General features: G+C 41.8%; 1 protein-coding gene across 5 annotated transcripts; it reads right to left on the reverse strand.

Annotated features, from left to right (window-relative positions):
- Window positions 1-2,990: 2,990 nt before the first annotated feature.
- Window positions 2,991-9,176, reverse strand: LOC134480950 (igE-binding protein-like). 5 transcript variants are annotated; one of them, XR_010056000.1, is made up of 3 exons: window positions 8,769-9,176; window positions 6,583-6,668; window positions 2,991-4,070 (listed from the first exon to the last, which is right to left on the reverse strand). XR_010056000.1 is itself a non-coding variant. In XM_063270838.1 (3 exons), the coding sequence occupies exon 3, from the start codon at window positions 4,767-4,769 to the stop codon at window positions 3,717-3,719; it is 1,053 nt and encodes a 350-aa protein (XP_063126908.1). In that variant the 5' UTR covers window positions 4,770-6,484; window positions 6,583-6,668; window positions 8,769-9,176; the 3' UTR covers window positions 2,991-3,716. The 5 variants fall into 5 exon arrangements, 4 of the variants coding, with proteins under 4 accessions (XP_063126908.1, XP_063126907.1, XP_063126910.1 ...); XM_063270838.1 differs by having other exon boundaries at window positions 2,991-6,484; XM_063270837.1 differs by having other exon boundaries at window positions 2,991-6,668.
- Between the last annotated feature and the right edge of the window lie 8,774 nt (window positions 9,177-17,950).

Below are 17,950 nucleotides of genomic sequence, written 5' to 3' on the forward strand. Positions count from 1 at the left end.
GGTCTATCAGCCTCTACATCCCCACTTAACATATACTTTAGCCTCATGTGCCCCGAGCCAATGTGCACACCATCATCCACTCAGTCACCTGAACACTCTGGATGAAGTGGAGATAATGTGAACCAGTGTGCATCATTCTCATAAATCTTTGTTGTCCGAAATGCTGCCCTCTTGTAAGTTTCTTCTATGTTGCCTGATCACTCATGTGACACTGATAGTTTCCTTCTTTCCCTTACAACTACAGCTGTATATTTAGGAGTATATGTCAGTTTGGGGGAACCATTCCACCTCTCTCCAGCATGGCGTAAGGCTCACATTTGTTTTCTATAATATACCAGGCAGCATGGCATCACAGGAATGTGAACAAATCATGAATGTGTAAGGTCAGGAATTTTTAGATCTGTACTGTCTTGTTTTATGAATGTTAACATATGGAATGTATAAGTAGTTGTAGATAGACGCAAACAGTGGGAGAGAGGGAGAGAGAGAGAGAGAGAGAGAGAGAGAGAGAGAGAGAGAGAGAGAGAGAGAACACCAGGGAGCCAGCAAAATATCTCACTGTAGGCCCCACGCCATAGAATGCTCCCAGTCTGATAGTTCTTGGCAGCTTTTTGCTGAAGTTTGTAGTTAAGTTGGTCTTTCAAGCTTTCCTGGGAGATAAAAATATCATTGGGTTTCAGTCACTGTAAGTTTTAATGAGTTTTGTGGAAGAGAGTAATAAAGGAATGCCTATTTTCTGGCATAGGTTTCTAAAACATATATTTCCAAAACAAATTTTGAAGAAAAATATCAAATATATTAATTAAAGCACATTTTGTTTTGTGACCAATATTATTTTAAAGGATGCATTTATTTATTATCCATCTATATACTTATTGTGCATACATTCTCGAGGGCACAGGTAGAGGTCAGAGGCTATTCTGTTGGAGTTGGTTCTTTATACCATGTAGGTTCCAGGGTAGACCTCAGGTTGTAATACTTGGGACCAAGTGCTGCTATACGCTGAACTATCCTACCAGCCCTTATTTATATTGTGAAAAATGCTATTGAGTCTTTAAATTTTAAAAATATAGCATGCCATCTGAAAGTATATGGTTGTACGGTAATTGGGGAGAGGCTTTAATATTCCATATGAGCCTCGAGTGCTGGGGAGTGAATGGTCCCTGCTTTTCTCCTCTTGAACTAGTTTATTTTTTCTGACTATTATTTTTTTTTCCTTCTTTTTTTTTATTTTTTTTTATTTTTTTTTTATTTATTTTTTTTTTTATTATCTTGAGTATTTCTTATATACATTTCAAGTGTTATTCCCTTTCCCGGTTTCCGGACAGACATCACCCTCCCCCCTCCCCTTCCTTGTGGGTGTTCCCCTCCCAAACCTCCCCCCATTGCCACCCTCCCCGCATAGTCTAGTTCACTGTGGGTTCAGTCTTAGCAGGACCCAGGGCTTCCCCTTCCACTGGTGCTCTTACTAGGATATTCATTGCTACCTATGGGGTCAGAGTCCAGGGTCAGTCCATGTATAGTCTTTAGGTAGTGGCTTAGTCCCTGGAAGCTCTGGTTGCTTGGCATTGTTGTACTTTTGGGGTCTCGAGCACCTTCAAGCTCTTCCAGTTCTTTCTCTGATTCCTTCAACGGGGGACCTATTCTCAGTTCAGTGGTTTGCTGCTGGCATTCGCCTCTGTATTTGCTGTATTCTGGCTGTGTCTCTCAGGAGCGATCTACATCCGGCTCCTGTCAGTCTGCACTTCTTTGCTTCATCCATCTTGTCTAATTGGGTGGCTGTATATGTATGGGCCACATGTGGGGCAGGCTCTGAATGGGTGTTCCTTCTGTCTCTGTTTTAATCTTTGCCTCTCCCTTCCCAGCCAAGGGTATTCTTTTTCCTCATTTAAAGAAGGAGTGAAGCATTCACATTTTGATCATCCGTCTTGAGTTTCGTTTGTTCTAGGGATCTAGGGTAATTCAAGCATTCCATCTTTACCCACTATTTCTGTTATCTATGAAGGATAATAAAGGGTCTCACAGGTCTCTTCTACCTATTCTCTAAGAAAACAACGGTGACTATTGCTAAATGCTCTTTTTAATCTCTGATGAAACAACTTTTCCCCTAATTTTACATATTTTTATATTGTGAGACTAGGTCTTATGTAGCCCATTATGGCCTCAAACTTGCCGTGTAGTAGACCATCTTGAATTCCTACCCTTCTGCTCTACCTCCAAGTACTGACAGCATAGTCATATATCACCTCTCCTGGCTTGAGTAATTTCTTCAGTAAGTGAAACTTAATGACACAACTGAAAGTAACATAAGCTATTTTGTATTTCAATATATTTGAATCACTGTTCAATATCTACTTATAGGAGACACTAACCTTCCTATTTTAGCTTTATTTTGCTTTAAGTAATTTGATTTCTGTATTAAATCTTAGGAGATAACAGTTGGTATACTGTTGGGTAAGAGAAAGTTTCATAATAATATCTTTTTTAAATGAGATAGCTAATATTCATACTCCTATTTTTAGCACACTGTAGTGACATATTACTTAGCATACCCATAATCCTTTTATGTTCTCAAGTCAAAGGTTCAAGTTAATTCTCCTCATTTTTATTGTTTTGTAGGACCATTAAAAATAAACCATTTCTTCTGTAACCCATCCACACCATTTTAGAGAAATGTTAAAGAGTAGACAATAACTCACATAAGAACACCATGCCAAAAGGAGGCATGATCCAATTTCTAAATTAACTATGGGTTTTAGCATGATTTTTATATTCACATTTGAGAATAATAGCCAGATTGCCAATGTGGGAGAATGAAGTTGAACTGAGAAAATATCTTTTTATGACTTTGAAAAGTATCCACGTGCAGTAACTAGTTGCTTCCCTTTTTTCCCTGTGAGTAGATAAAAGCTAATTACAATGAGAAATTTATTCCATTCTGAGACTGCCGCGCCCACCTCGACCGGCAAGGAAGACGCAACACCGTTGGATCCTTCTCAATCAGCCTTTATTGCAGGAACACCTAGTTGATGATACGGGGGCCCCGGGGAACAAAGGCACTCGCCTTAAATACAAGACAGGCTGTGGCTGTAAATTTGTCCACTGGGGATTGGTGGAGCATGAAATACCTATTTAGCATGAATATCACCCTGGCCTTGTAGGTGCTGGGGGTCTGCCAACACATGCGCTGTAGGTGTTTACCACAAACGACCACCGGATGTCGGCGCCATCTTTAGCCGCTCCCTACATCTCCCTCTTTTTTGTTTTTTTTTTTAAAAATGAACCCATTAGGTGGAGGTAGTGGTCTGAGAGAGGTCAGACATGCCTCACAGAGTGCCCAGCTCGGCCATGGCGAACCACTCTTGCAGTTAGGACTGCACCCCAATGGCTAGAGATGACTTATGTACAACACACCGTCCTGGGCTATACGTGTGTGTTTAATATTAGGGGAGAAGCAGAGCAGAGGGGCATAGGACCAGACCGAATGTTCAAACAGGGCAAGGCCACCTCTGTCTATGACTGGTCTAGATCTGGGTGTCACGTCAATACACGTCATTGCTCCTGTCTTAGGTCGTTCCTCTCTAAAAACTCGGCCTTACCCGTCACTGGAAATTAACCCTATCGCCACCGGGCTCCTGTCTTAGGTTGGTCCGAGCCTGAGGAAAGTTGCCCGTCTCTGGATACAATGACTTCACATGACAGTGACAAAATATGATCTAGGGCGAACTCTCTATCAGAGAGGCCAGCCATACACTGGGAGAAGCACCGCTTTCAATGGCCGCCATAGCTTGGTAAACAATCGCTTTGTGTCTGGCATGCTCTCGTTGTAAATGGCAAAAAAGCCATAGACATACTCCACATCCCAAGAGGACAATGGCCCCCCAGGTAAACATGCCAGCCCATTCTTTGAAAAATGAGAAAGCATTGGTGATCCACGAGGTGAAATCCCCAATCGAGATGGGTTCCATTCTGGTGTTGTTAAGGACAGCAATCTGCATCAGCAATTGTCTCGATAATTGTTCCGCTTCCATGGACCAGTTTCCTTTCAAATAATTTGAGATTTCTTTGCTCTGTTGAAAATACTGAGAAAAGTTAGCTTGCAATGGAATAACACATAAGCCTCTAAGAGAGGAAACGCAGGACAGCTGCGTCATATGATATAATGCCTCAATTTGTTCTTGAATCAAATCTATTCGTTGGTTAGCTAATAGAAAGCCAGATGCCAAGTGGGCATTAAATTCTTCTTGTATCTCTAATGCCACTGCGGTTCTTTCTACAATCTGATTGATAGTCTCAGCTGTCTGTATTTGAATAGTCATAGGTTTAGTAGCAGCATGGTGATCCGCAGTAGAGCGGCCATGCATATCCAAAATTAAGAAATTTAGAGTAAAAAGAGCTAAAGACAACTGTTCTCTTGGTGTTTTGCCATAGGCAATTCCCCCTTTTTGTTTTTGTAAGAGCTCTTTTAAAGTACGATGTGCTCTTTCTACAATTCCTTGACCTTGGGGATTGTATGGCAATCCTGTAGTATGTTTGACCTGCATTGTTTGGCAAAATGTCTGAAAAGACTTTGTGGTGTAGGCAGGTCCGTTGTCTGTCTTGAGGCTGTCAGGCTTTCCCCAGGCTGTCCATGCCTCTAAGCAATGACTAATGGCATTACGAGCCTTTTCACCAGTCATCAGAGTGGCATGTATAATGCCAGAACAGGTATCAACAGAAACATGTGTATATTTTAAATTTCCAAATTGAGATATGTGTGTGACATCCATCTGTCAGAGTTTTAGTGGAATCAGACCACGAGGGTTAACTCCCACCTGAGGAGGGTGGTGAAACTGAACACAATTCTGGCAACGTAATACTACATCACGAGCTGTAGCTCTAGAGATTTTAAATTTTTGTTGAAGAGTGAAAGCAGGAACATGAAACTTTTGATGAAATTCTCTAGCAAGATCAACTGGAGCTGCATGAAAAATAAATTCTCTGCGAGTACTAGCATCCACCAAAGCGTTATTACTGGCCATGGGACCAGGCAAATTAGTATGAGCTCGAATATGTTGTATGAAAAACTTATTTTTTCTTGGTCCAAATTAATTTTTGTAATTCTAAAAGAATTTGACATATAGTACTAGTCAACCTAATTGGCCCTGTAATTTCAAGTGAGCGCACAGCGTTAACTACATAAGCAGAATCAGAAATTAAATTGAAAGAATCATGAAATCTTTTAAAAACTTCTAACACAATTTTACATTCTGTAATTTGGGGGTGCCTGGCTTCTAGGATAAGAGTTCTATAAAAATATTATCTCAATTTAGACCTGTTTCTCTAGGTTGGCTCATGTCACATATTGTCTAGAATGACTTTATCTAAATTATCAGTTTTATGTCAACTTCTTGTTATAGATGTTATAATTTTTTAACCATATCTAATAACTTAAAGGCCAATAATCTATGACCAAGGCATGTAGAACATATTTATACATTTAAAACCAGTCAGAAACAAAATTGAAGTGGTTAACACATGTCTTTAATATTTAGACCAAGCACCATTTTTGCTTTTCTAGCTGTGATTTTAAAAGAAACACCTTGTCACCTGTTAAGTCTAATAACAACTCAGGGATTTTTCTAAGAGAAACAGACATCAGCTCCCATACCAAGAAGCTGAGGAGCTGTTGGCGCCTTTAAGATCAGCTCCTGTAGATGTTCTGCCCCCGGGCAGCTTGTCCAGCTGACCTAGGCTCTTTGCTGTAGGTACAGGGCTCCAAAGGCCGATTGAAACTGCTTTTTATTCATTTGTTCTCTTTTCAGAAACGAGTTAAGACCAAATCAAGGTGTGAATGACCGGCAGATAAAGTTTTTACCATTTTTTCTTTTGAACATGAAACATAAAACATTTAAACAATGAGAAACAAAAACCACAGACATAAACTGACAGACATGGACAGCTTGGTGCACCAAGGACAGACAATAGACATAGAGGGAAAAAACTAGATGGTGTCCCACCGAAGGGACCCAGATATCCTACCTATGGAACCCAGAACCAGAAATAAGCATTTCTCCAATAGGAGCCAGCAGAGAGGCAGGACGTCTCCTGTCTTTCTTCTGTTCCCAGGAGAGCTCTGAAAGTTTTTCTCTTTCTCCAAAGCATCTGTGGAGAGTCTGGGAGGACTGTTTGTCTCAAACCCATTCTCTCTCATGTCTAGGGTGTAAACTGTCTCTAATCAGGGTCCAAAGACTAAAACATAACTCTAAAAGAATGTATACACCAAAACACTTTACCATTACCTTGTCTCTTTTTTATTACAAGTTTTACTCATGCTAGCCCAAATCATCGAGGCCTTTTCTAGCCCATCTTACCCCAATATGTCCCTGTTTTATGGCTCCAGGAGATAAGGGCCAAAAGGTTTTATGGCCCCTGGTTCTTGGAACAGAGCTACTAAATCAGGAGAAGGATCGGATCTTCAAGTCCTTATTATTTTTATCTCGTCCTGTCGGAGTAAAAGTTGGTCAGAGTTGATGAAGCATCTGCATTTGAAACACATCTGGTTAGGCTTGGGCCTGGAATGTTCTCTGTTTTAACTTTTACCTTTGGCTGTTGGCAGTTTTGTAGTCCGAGGGGCTTCTCTGTCCCCCAACCTGGGGCATTTTGACCACAGGGGCAGGAACTGGCTGCTGTGGGGATAGGATCAAAGGCACTCTCCATGTTAATGATGACTAATGAGAAAAATAACTTAATGCTGGAGACTGATTCCTCTCTTGGAATAAAACCAACAGATAAGGCAGGCTCCCTTAAAGAACTTCTCTTAATGAGCACTCTCTGTGAGCAAAAGTTGAAGGTCAGGCCACTAAAGTTAGCAACTGGAATTTTATTTATTTATTTTTTTTTTTTGACCTTGTTCTTTGAGGGATGGATAAATTCCTTTCTTGTTCTTGTTTTCCTTAGAGTCCTCCCCCACCTCGCTCACAGCCTTTTCAAATCGTTCCTCCTGTAGCATTTCTACTGTAGCCTGTCCCTTTAAGGTTCCTTGTTCCCAAGCAAAATTTAAATCTTTCCCAGCTTTTCTTAGCTGTCCACCTCGAGATTCTCAGAGAGCGAGCCAAGGTGCAATGGCAATCACACTCACTAAGAAATCTCTCTATAGTGCTTCTTTTTATCCTAAGCCTTTTTTTTTTAAACAGCTCCTGAAGAGCCAGAAAAATTGGGTGAAACTGAGCAGTCTCCATGTTCGCTGTAGCAGCTCCGGCAGCTAGTTTCGCTACCCCCTACTGTGTGGGCTGGGAGCACAAGCACAGATAAAACACTATGTTTCAAAAATTAACGTTGGCTATCAACCAACACACCGCCACTAGAGCGGGGTCCATAAAATTAAGTTTCCTTTCTCACTACACTTGTTCCATAGCCGGAGAAAGGCAGGCTCTGGTTAAACTCCCCCAGTCTCCAGTGGTGAGACAGTATCTGCCAAGAGCCTCAATTTGAGCAATAACAAAAGCTGAGTTGACTCTATAGGTTTTGACTGACTCTGTTAATTGTTTTATTGTCTTAAAGTCAACAGGTTCATGATGTCGCTGCCCGTTTGCATCCAGAAAAACTGGAAAACTCAATCCTAACTCTTTCCATACTTCCGGGCAAAAAGAAGTACTTCCTGCAGGCTTCACCATTGTTTTACCTTGAAAGTTATACGATGGTGCAGGAGGTGCTGTTGGCATAATTGCCTTCTTATCTAAGTCCTTGGCTTGTTTCTGCACAGCATAAGTGTTTGGCCAGTCAGAATGATAAATCTCTTTCTCATAATGAGCTACCTCCTCCTCAAGGTCAGCTAAGTCACTATCACTAAATTCTGAATCACTAGACATCTCCAAGGTCAATGCCTTTAATGAGGGATAAATTTTCTTTATTCCTTGATCTTGATTACTATTCTCGCCTTTGTCTATCCTCTCCTTGATCTTTTCTGCCTTTTCTTTTACCTCTTTTCCTCCTTTTCTTTTCTTTCCTTCCTTCAAAACTTTCTCTCCTTCTGACATACTCTCCTGTTGCTCTGTAAGGATTCTCTGATCTGTCCTAACAGCTTCTTCACATCGTTTATCTTCCAAGCAGGCACGGATCATACGCCAAAGCGGCCTTGTCCCTGGTTTAAGCTTGCCCACTGTAGTCTCCTTATCCAGATCTTTTCCCAGCTTCTCCCATGCTCTCAAAGTGAGCGACCCTGACACTATAAACCACGGGGCACAACGGTTACACTCATCAAGAAAACTCAGCAGGATTTTCTTTTCAATTTTAAGCTTACGCTGACCAAGAAGATCCTGAAGAGCTGACAGGAGCGGGGTGGAGTGTGAGCTTCCCATGCTTTTACGACCTTATTTACGATCGATTTACAAGCAAGGGGAGCTGGCGAGCTGGCGTGTTTATTTACACACGATCTTGTGGCTCATCATGGACTCTTCCCAACAAATGCATTCGTGCCCTGGGCGGTGGCAATTCAGACAGAAGCAACACCACAACACAAAAAGAGTATAAGGCAAAAGTGCTAGTCCAACCCACAAAGGATCAAATGGAAAAGACAACATTACCGTGCTCCACAACCCCTTTTTGCCTCTAAATCAAGGCTATCATTGTCCCTGCTTTTCCAGAGAACTTTATTGTCCTACCAGGGAAGTTTTACAATCCCTTATCCCGGAGCTTTACAGTTCCAATTCTAGGAACTTTACCAGTTCCACTTCTAGGAACTCTATTGTCCCAATTCCGGCAACTAATTGCCCCTACTGGGAACTTACCGGCGCCGACCGTCCTGAGGCTGAAAAAGTTCTGGATCCAGACGAGAAAAGATAATTTTCTCGGGTCCCCGTACGGGCCACCAGTTGCCGCGCCCACCTCGACCGGCAAGGAAGACGCAACACCGTTGGATCCTTCTCAATCAGCCTTTATTGCAGGAACACCTAGTTGATGATACGGGGGCCCCGGGGAACAAAGGCACTCGCCTTAAATACAAGACAGGCTGTGGCTGTAAATTTGTCCACTGGGGATTGGTGGAGCATGAAATACCTATTTAGCATGAATATCACCCTGGCCTTGTAGGTGCTGGGGGTCTGCCAACACATGCGCTGTAGGTGTTTACCACAAACGACCACCGGATGTCGGCGCCATCTTTAGCCGCTCCCTACATGAGACCACACAAGAACGCCGAATGGAAGGCAGTTCCACACAGAGCAAATATATTTCCTTCAGTCATTGAACAGAATTCTAAAGAGATATCCATCTCTCTAATATTGTTACCAATACTAATAGTAGGCCTATTGTTTTAGTACACTTTCTTGCTGATGCAACAAATACCCGACAAAAGAAACCTCAGTAAGCCAGAGTTTATCTTGGCTCATAGTTCAAGGCTACAGTTCATCCTTGCCCAGAAGTTATGGCGACAGGAGTTTGAAGAAGCGGGTCACTTATGTCTTTAGTCGGGAAACAAAGGAATCTATCAAGTGTTTATCCACTGTTGCATTGTTCCTAGTTGTCCTATAGCAACTCAGGTATTATTATCAGTCACAGTAGAAGTTTTCACCGAATTAGCTGCTAAGAAGGTGTAAGGAGGGGCTGGAGAGATGGCTCAGCGGTTAAGAGCACCTGACTACTCTTCCAGAGGTCCTGAGTTCAATTCCCAGCAACCACATGATGGCTCACAACCATCTGTAAAGAGATCTGATGCCCTCTTCTGGTGTGTCTGAAGACAGCTACAGTGTGTTTATATATAATAAATGAATAAATCTTAAAAAAAGTGAAGGTGTAAGAAGATGTATATATTTACCCAAGGTTGTGGACTCAGGCATGGATCACTTGCCCTATTTCTGAAACTCTGGAAGAGTGGTGCCTCTCTTCCGTTGAGGGTTCGGAGTCATCATAATGCTATTCAAGACTCAGTCTCCTGTGAACTCCTGGAAAGAGGCCTCAATTCCTCATGTGCTGTTGGCAGGAAGCTTTGCTGGGCTCCTTGTCCTGTAGTGTGTCTCATACAATGGATTGCAATATACCTCCAATAAACTTGAGTGAAGGAAATGGTGGAACCATGTTAAGAGAAGGCCAGGAAGACGGAGGCCAATCTTCTGTCACCTAATTGGAGAAATGGCATCCTTAACTTTGGACATATGAAACTTTCTGACAAGTAGGTTGCTTGGCTGAGTCTCCTCATAGGTTGGAACTGCAGAACCATGCGAGAATATACCAAGGTGGTAAGAATCCTTGTGAGCTGCCCAGGCTGCTGGATGCAGGATCTGTTTGTAGATTCCACGAGACATAGACAGACTTCATTGTATGAGATTTACCTCTCCCTTCTTTCTTTGACCTTAAATTATAATGAAGTTTACCAAATCTGATAAAAGAGAGTGTGACTGTTCCCTCACTTTAAGCAACTTGACCCTATGTTATTTTACTGATGGTAAGAGAAAATGGATGGAGAGGAGAGGAGGTTGAGTACTTAGGTGCTGGTGGTGCATATGCCTGTATGTAAACCAAAACCCTCTGAGGCGGGGTGGGGAAGAGAACTGGAAGTTACAGGCCAGTAGAGGCTACATAGTACATAATGAATAGAACAGTAAGGGCTAAAGATGGAGAGCTGTTCCTCAAAGCCAAGAAGAATAAGGGATAAATATTATAGTCCTAACTTTGTACTTTTCTAAGAAGACAAATTCTGAAATAAGATGCTGAAAAATTACATAATTTATCATTTTTTTGTTTCCTGTGATGTCTAGAATGCTGTGGTTTGATCATCGTATAACCATGCCCTCGGTACAATATGCAGCATATAACCTATAATGCATAGAACAAACTTAGAGAAATGACAGTTGGGCTTAGCTTCATCTAAGTTTGATTTCCATCATATTACTAAAAGTAAATTTGAATTTTAGCTCTGCTTGTTTTGCTTTGTATCTTTGTTATTTCTGATACTGACTTATTTCCGCTATGGATGGGTCTGAAGTATAAGGATATATATTGTAACAGCTCTCCCATATAACATTAATATTGTGCTCAACCTTCCAAATGTTTTCAGAATTTTGAGAACATGCCATCAAGTTTATGCCTACTATTCTATTTTGTAACACTATCATTCTGACTGCATTCTCATTTTTCTGCCTGATCCAACTCCTGTGCTCTCCCCTATAGCCTGTGCTCCGTAGAATACCCAGAAATCTTCTTGCAGTGTTAGTTTCTGAGGCTCTTTGCCTCTTTCAGGGTAACAGGCACAGTTATTGCAAAGATTCAAGACCCTGGAGCCGAGGCCAACATCACCACTGACCCCATGGCCATGGTGTTTTGTTTCTTGCTCGCCATGTGGGATATACAATTGCAGTTCCCCTGGCTACTAGGAGTGAATATTTCTGCCTTTTCATGATGTGAGCCTTCTGTTTTAAATGCTATACTCTTAACTACTTTCTTAACCAGTTCTACCCTCCTTCACAGAAGTATTTCACCAAACTCCAGCATATGGTGTTTAAAAGCTGAGCACCAGATTCACTAACCCTTCCATTGACCATCCATTCACTTCCATGACCATCTATTTCCCACCGTCTCAATTTGGCATCAGTTAGACCTTTCATCTTTGCATTTGTTTCTCTGCTCCATGAGCTCAGATGTAACTATTTCATTAGCCAAGTGACTGGAACAGTGATTGGAATATTCTGTGGCAATATTTAAAGTATTTTAAAGAATATTTTAAAAATAAAGTGTGCATGTTTTTCCCAGTAATAATTGAACTTGGGCCTACCTTGTCCTACTTCTTTTCGCAAATTTTTTATTGGATATTTTATGTATTTACACTTCAAATGTTATTTGCTTTATTTCCTAGTTCCCTCCTCTTCCAAGCCCCTCCCCCTGCTTCTATGAGAATGTTCCCCTTCCCTCCCAGCCACCCCCACCTCAACACCCTGGCATTCCACTACAGTGAGAAAACTAGCCTTCACAGGACTAAGGACTTCTCCTCCTATTGATGCCAGACAATGCCATCCTCTGCTACATATGCAGCTGGAGCCAGGGGTCTCCCCATGTGTACTCTTTGGTTGGTGGTTTAGTCCCTGGGAGCTCTGGTTGGTTGATATTGTTGTTCTTACTATGGGGTTGCAAACTCCTTCAGCTGTTTTAGTTCTTTCTCTAACTTTTCCTTTGGGGTCTCTGTGCTCAGTCCAATGCTTGGCTGCAAGCATCCTCATCTGTATCAGTAAGGCTCTGGCAGAGCCTCTCAGGAGACATCCATATCAGGCTCCTGTCAGCAAGAACTTTTTGGCATCAGCAATAGTGACTGGGTTTGGTGGCTGCATATGGGATGGATCCTCAGGTGGAGCAGTCTCTGGATGGTTGTTCTTTCAGTGTCTGCTCTATTCTTTGTGCCTGTATTTCCTCCCGTGAGTATTTTGTTCCCCCTTCTAAGAAGGAATGAAGCATCCACACTTTGGTCTTTCTTCTTCTTGAGCTCCATATGGTCTGTGAACCGTATCTTGGAGCTTTCCAGCTTTTGGCTTAATATCCACTTATCAGTGAGTGCATACCATGTGTGTTCTTGTGTAATGGGGTTAGCTCACTCAGGACGATATTTTCTAGTTCCATCCTAAGAGTTTCAGGAAGTCATTGTTTTTAATAGATGAGTAATATTCCATTGAGTAGATATTCCACATTTTCTGTATCCATTCCTCTGTTGAAGAACATCTGGGTTCTTTCCAGCTTCTGGCTATTATAAATAAGGCTGCTATGAACATAGTGGAGCATGTGTTCTTGTTATATGTTGGAGCATCTTTTGGGTATATGCCCAGGAGTAGTATAGCTGTGTCCTCAGGTAGCACAATGTCCAATTTTCTGAGGAATCGCCAGGCTGATTTCCAGAGTGATTGTACCAGCTTACAACCTGTCCTACTTCTAACACAAATAGACAATCTGCACTGCAGCATGCTTCTGCTGGCTATCTTAGGTTTTGCTACTGAGTAAGTGCAGCAAAGACTGACATTTGCTCTGCATTTTCTTACCCAATGACATGTGAAACATATAACCTGGCTTCCTACAGTACTTTATACTCAACACACAGAAATATCAAACTCTGTGACTCAGTATTATGATGCTATATTTAATAACTATGCTTCTGATTCACCAGTGTTTATTATTTGGCCAGGTATATAAATAAATTTACTCAATAACTAATGCACATTTAATTAGAATATTGTCTCACACTTATTCCCTTATGCTTTGCCACATGCATACATATATACTTATATTTAGTCTGAGTTGGGGAATATTCCTCTTTTCATTCCCTTCATTTTTGTATCATCTTTTCTGCCAACAAGTACAGGGAAGGCAGAAGTTTTTCCACACTGCCTACTATTTTTAATTCTCTCAGTCATCCATTACTAGCCTAGACCAATATTCAGCAGGGTTCTCTGTGAAACATTAGGTCAAGCCTAATGAGGCTAAAAATCAAGTCAGATCCACACGACTTCTGGAATTTCGATATACAACCCTACTCTCGTTATATAATCGGACTTGTGAAATTCTTTTCTTTAATTGCGAGAATCACGACACAGTGCACTTTCTACAGACACAATAGTTTTGCTCCCAGTGTTAGATTACATTACTTCTAGAGAATACTTAAAGGCTAGAAGTGAGACGATGGCTGGTGCTTTGACACATAAGAGGGTGCTATGCTGGTTTTCTCTCTCGGGCTGCCCAAACAAGTGCTGAGGTACAACAAAGCAGAGAGAGAAGACGTTCACCCCTGAGCAGTCGCCCTCTTTATCCCCACAGTTGACGTGACTAAGCATTGGGGCTGGAGGAAGTAAGAAAATATGAAAGCTTCTCAAAGCAGGTCCTGAAGGAGAGCATTTAGATTTAATATTGATGGGAAGGCACCGAAGGCACAGATTCGTTTTGATTTAGTTTTGATAAAAACAGACATTTTAGCAGAAAAAGACCTTGAAATGGAGTGTGCTTCTCAGCAAGAAAATGAACTCTAGGTTATGGGGCATGCTTCAGCGGGACTACAGATGTTCGAGCATTAAAAGAGGTCTGAGGTTAACAATAGTTTATTCTTCGATCCTGCACATTCAGGTTTCTTAAGAAAGGACAAAAGAAAGCCAGCTGAAGGAGGACCGGTGTTGTGTTTAATATGGAGATGGTATCTATTTAATATGAACAAGAAACTTGCTGAAATTACATTGCTCCAAAGTCATAGGAGAAGCAATGTCAAAGAACAAATAAAACTTAAAACCTCCATGAAAACACACATTGAAATATACAACAGCAGTATTTTTAATTTAAGGGAAGGCAGGATATAAATCAAACCATTCAAACCAAGCAGAACTCAAATCACCAAATAATAACCTCAAGCTGGGAGAAGCGCTGGCTCCTGTGACAGTGTGTAAGGACACGAGAAATGCTGTTTTTCCACTGTGACCTTCAGATATTCTGGACAAAGAAAAGGCAGGGGCCGCCTGCATGGTGAAATAAATCAACACTCAGTGTGCTGTGCTGTCTGGAAAGGCAGAACCAAAGGAGGTGAAGTATCAACAAAAAAAGTCGTTAGATTCACAGAGAGAAGTTCCAGCTGTGTGGCCACCGTGATTCTATCGCTGGGCTGACTATGGGCTGGAGAGGTGGCTCAGTGGCTAAGAGCACTGACTATTCTTCCAGAAGTCCTGAGTTCGATTCCCTGCAACCAAATGGTGGCTCATAGCCATCTGGTGTGGGATCTGGTGTGTCAGAAGACAGCTACAGTGTACTCATATATACATACAATAAATAAATCTTAAAAAAAGAATTGTTCCAAACAGCAGGATTTTATAAAGAGTGCAGAGTCACTTGCTCATCTTGAACATTTCTACAAGTAAACCAAGTGCAGCCAAACAGTCTCTGTGTATGACAAGGGATTTTTAGAATCTTCCTTACCAGCGATGGGTATGTGTCAGGGCTGTTGCTTTTAAAATTACGTTGTAACAGAAGTGTTGCATTTGTGCGGGGAGCGAATGAAGAGCAGAGAGAGAGAGAGACAGAGAGAGACAGAGAGAGAGAGAGAGAGAGAGAGAGAGAGAGAGAGAGAGAGAGAGAGAGAGGCTTAGAATTGTCCTTTCTTCTATCTTGTTTAAGAATGGTCTCTTGGTCTTTTTGGAAGAATAGGTCAGTTGTAGGGGCAAAGTCATTCCCTCATCCATAAAAAAGCAGACATATTTAGAATATCTGTTTAAGCGAGATATGGCATGGGGAAGATTTCAGTCCTGTAGTTCTGATGTGGAGCCTCCTCATCCCTGTTGAAAATATGGCACAATTTTGTACTTAATTTTAACAGGAATTTTAAATGAATATGCTTTGTCCCCCCCACCCCCACCCCTGTCCCCGGACTTGTACACATAAGTGAAAACAGTTGATTTATATCACTTTACATTTGATCCTCTGTTTATGTATGTGGATGTGACTCACACAAATTACAGCAAGAGTGTCGAGGGAGAGGACACCATCCTTGATAGAGTCAGTTCTTTCCTTTGATCATGTGGTGGCCTGCGACCAAGCTATTGCCATGTGGCTTCATAGATGGTAACTTTATCCAATGAGCCATCCCGCCACTGCTGGTCCTAAATTTAAAATTTACACCCAAATCATGGCCTGAAACTGAACTTTACAGAGCTACCCTTCCTTTCACGCTACTGAAAGTAGGCAACCGTCTAACTTGTCTCTGTACTAGGTAGGTTGCCTACAGCTAACAATAGGCTGAACAGATCAGGCAGGATAACGGGCACACCATTCTAGAATGAGGGCTGTAAGCATTGGCAAGCTTTTTTAAAGCTCTTTGGATCACTCTAGAAAGGTAGAGCTCCCAGCTGTCATCCAGTAGGAGCTCTTATGCTAATGAGATACGTAGGAAAAATATTACTATGAAAAGATGCTTAAATGAGACATTTGTCTTTGTAAGGGACATGTCATGTTACCATGTATCTGTATAGAGAAGTGACGGTGAGAGTATGAACTCTAACAATGACAACAATCTTGGAAGATTATTTAAAAAAATAAAATCCTTGATAATTTGCTTCACTGAAATTGTCTTTTTACATTAGCTTCAGAATTTATCCTATTTTCCCTTCAATCAGGTATGTTAGGTTATATTTAAGAACATATATGTATAAATTTACTTTATACTTATCTGTATGTAGTAGCAATCAGTAAAAAATAAATTGGTCATGAATTTAAAAGAGAGTGGAGAGAAGTATATGGAGAGGGTTTAGGGGAAGGAAATGGGAGGGAGAAAGGTTTTAATTAAATTGTAATCTCAAAAGTAAAATAAATAAATAACAGCAAAATAAAGCAAATAAAGAACACAAAAGTCACCCTCTCTATGACTTTATCCCAGCACTCAGAAGGCAAAAGCAGGCAGGGATCAAAAGTTCAAGGCCAGCCTGCTCTCCAGAGTCCCATGCCAAACAGAGCTACAGAATGAGGCCCTGTCTAAGAAAGAAGGGGAAAAAAGAAAGAAGGAAAGGAAGAAAGAAAGAAAGTGAAAATAGAAAAGAAGAAAAGTCCAAAACAAGGTTTTACAAACCTTTACAAATTGTCATTAGAAATTTTCAAATAAAGCATTAAAGCCCTCCTAACTTGATGTTAAAAAGAGAGACCATTTCAGATGGGGAAATTATCTGGATCATCTCTCCAAGAATGTAGGAATGCCCAATAGCACACAAAATAGATACTTAATAGCCTTAGTCATCAGGAAAATGGCAAATAGACACAACAATCGACAGGTGTCCCAGGCCTGTTTGTCCATCCCACCCATCCCAGCACTCTGAAGACAAAGGCAGATAGATCTGAGTTCGAGGCTAATCTTGTCTACTGGATGAGTCCCATGCCAGCCATGGCTACACAGAGACGGCCAGGGCTGTGTGTATAGAACCTGTCTCACAGAAACAAAAACAAGATAGTGCTATTTGCAAAGCCTTTAAGAAGTTTTTGGTGGACTTTTTTTTCTACAAGGTCCCTCCATGTGAGTGCTCAGTCTCTCACCTTCCAGGTTTCTGACATACTCTAGATCACCCTCACCCCCACCCAGGTTACATACCATTCGTTCTGCTGTCCACAAGGCTTCTCTCCTGTGCCCTCCCAAATACCTTATCGTGTGCCCCCTTCCCCCTCCTCTCTCCTACACAGGTCCCTCCCTCCCTCTGTCTCTGTGATTGCTTTCTTTTCCCTCCCAAGTGGGATTGAAGCATCCTCACTTGTGCCCTTCAGTTCGTTAACCTTGAGTACTGTGGCTTGTGTCCTGGGTATGCTGTACTCTTCTGGCTAATATCCACTTACTAGTGAGTACTGTGGCTTGTGTCCTGGGTATGCTGTACTCTTCTGGCTAATATCCACTTACTAGTAAGTACTGTGGCTTGTGTCCTGGGTATGCTGTACTCTTCTGGCTAATATCCACCTATTAGTGAGTATGTACTGTGCATGCCCTTCTGGGTTTTAGTTATCTCAGTCAAGTGGAGGGATGGTGTTGTCATTCCACAGTCAAAAACTATGACTCAGAATGGCTCCTGTCTAAAGGAAACACAGGGCAAAAATGGAGAAGAGATTGAGGGTAAAGAGGTCCAGTGACAGGCCCAAACTGGGAATCAGCTCAAGGGGAGACTCCAAGGCATAACACTATTACCGATGCTTTGGTGTGCTTACAGCCATTCTAGGCTGTCTTCTGAGAGGCCCAACAAGGAGCTGAATGAGACAGATGGAGCTCAACCAAATGGACTGAAGTCAAAGAATTCTGTGGTTGAATCAGGAAAGGCTGGATAGAACTGAGGAGGAGTGTGACCCCATAGGAAGACCAGCAGTCTCAACTAACCTGGACCCTGAGATCTCTCAGACACGGAGCCACCAGCCAGGTAGCATGCACTTGCTGGTATGACACATATACAGCTTAGGACTGCATGGTCTGGCCTCAGTGAGAGAAGATGCACCTAAC

The sequence above is a fragment of the Rattus norvegicus genome, chromosome 11 (genome assembly GCF_036323735.1).
Source record: "Rattus norvegicus strain BN/NHsdMcwi chromosome 11, GRCr8, whole genome shotgun sequence".
In the NCBI taxonomy this organism is placed as follows: Eukaryota; Metazoa; Chordata; class Mammalia; order Rodentia; family Muridae; genus Rattus; species Rattus norvegicus.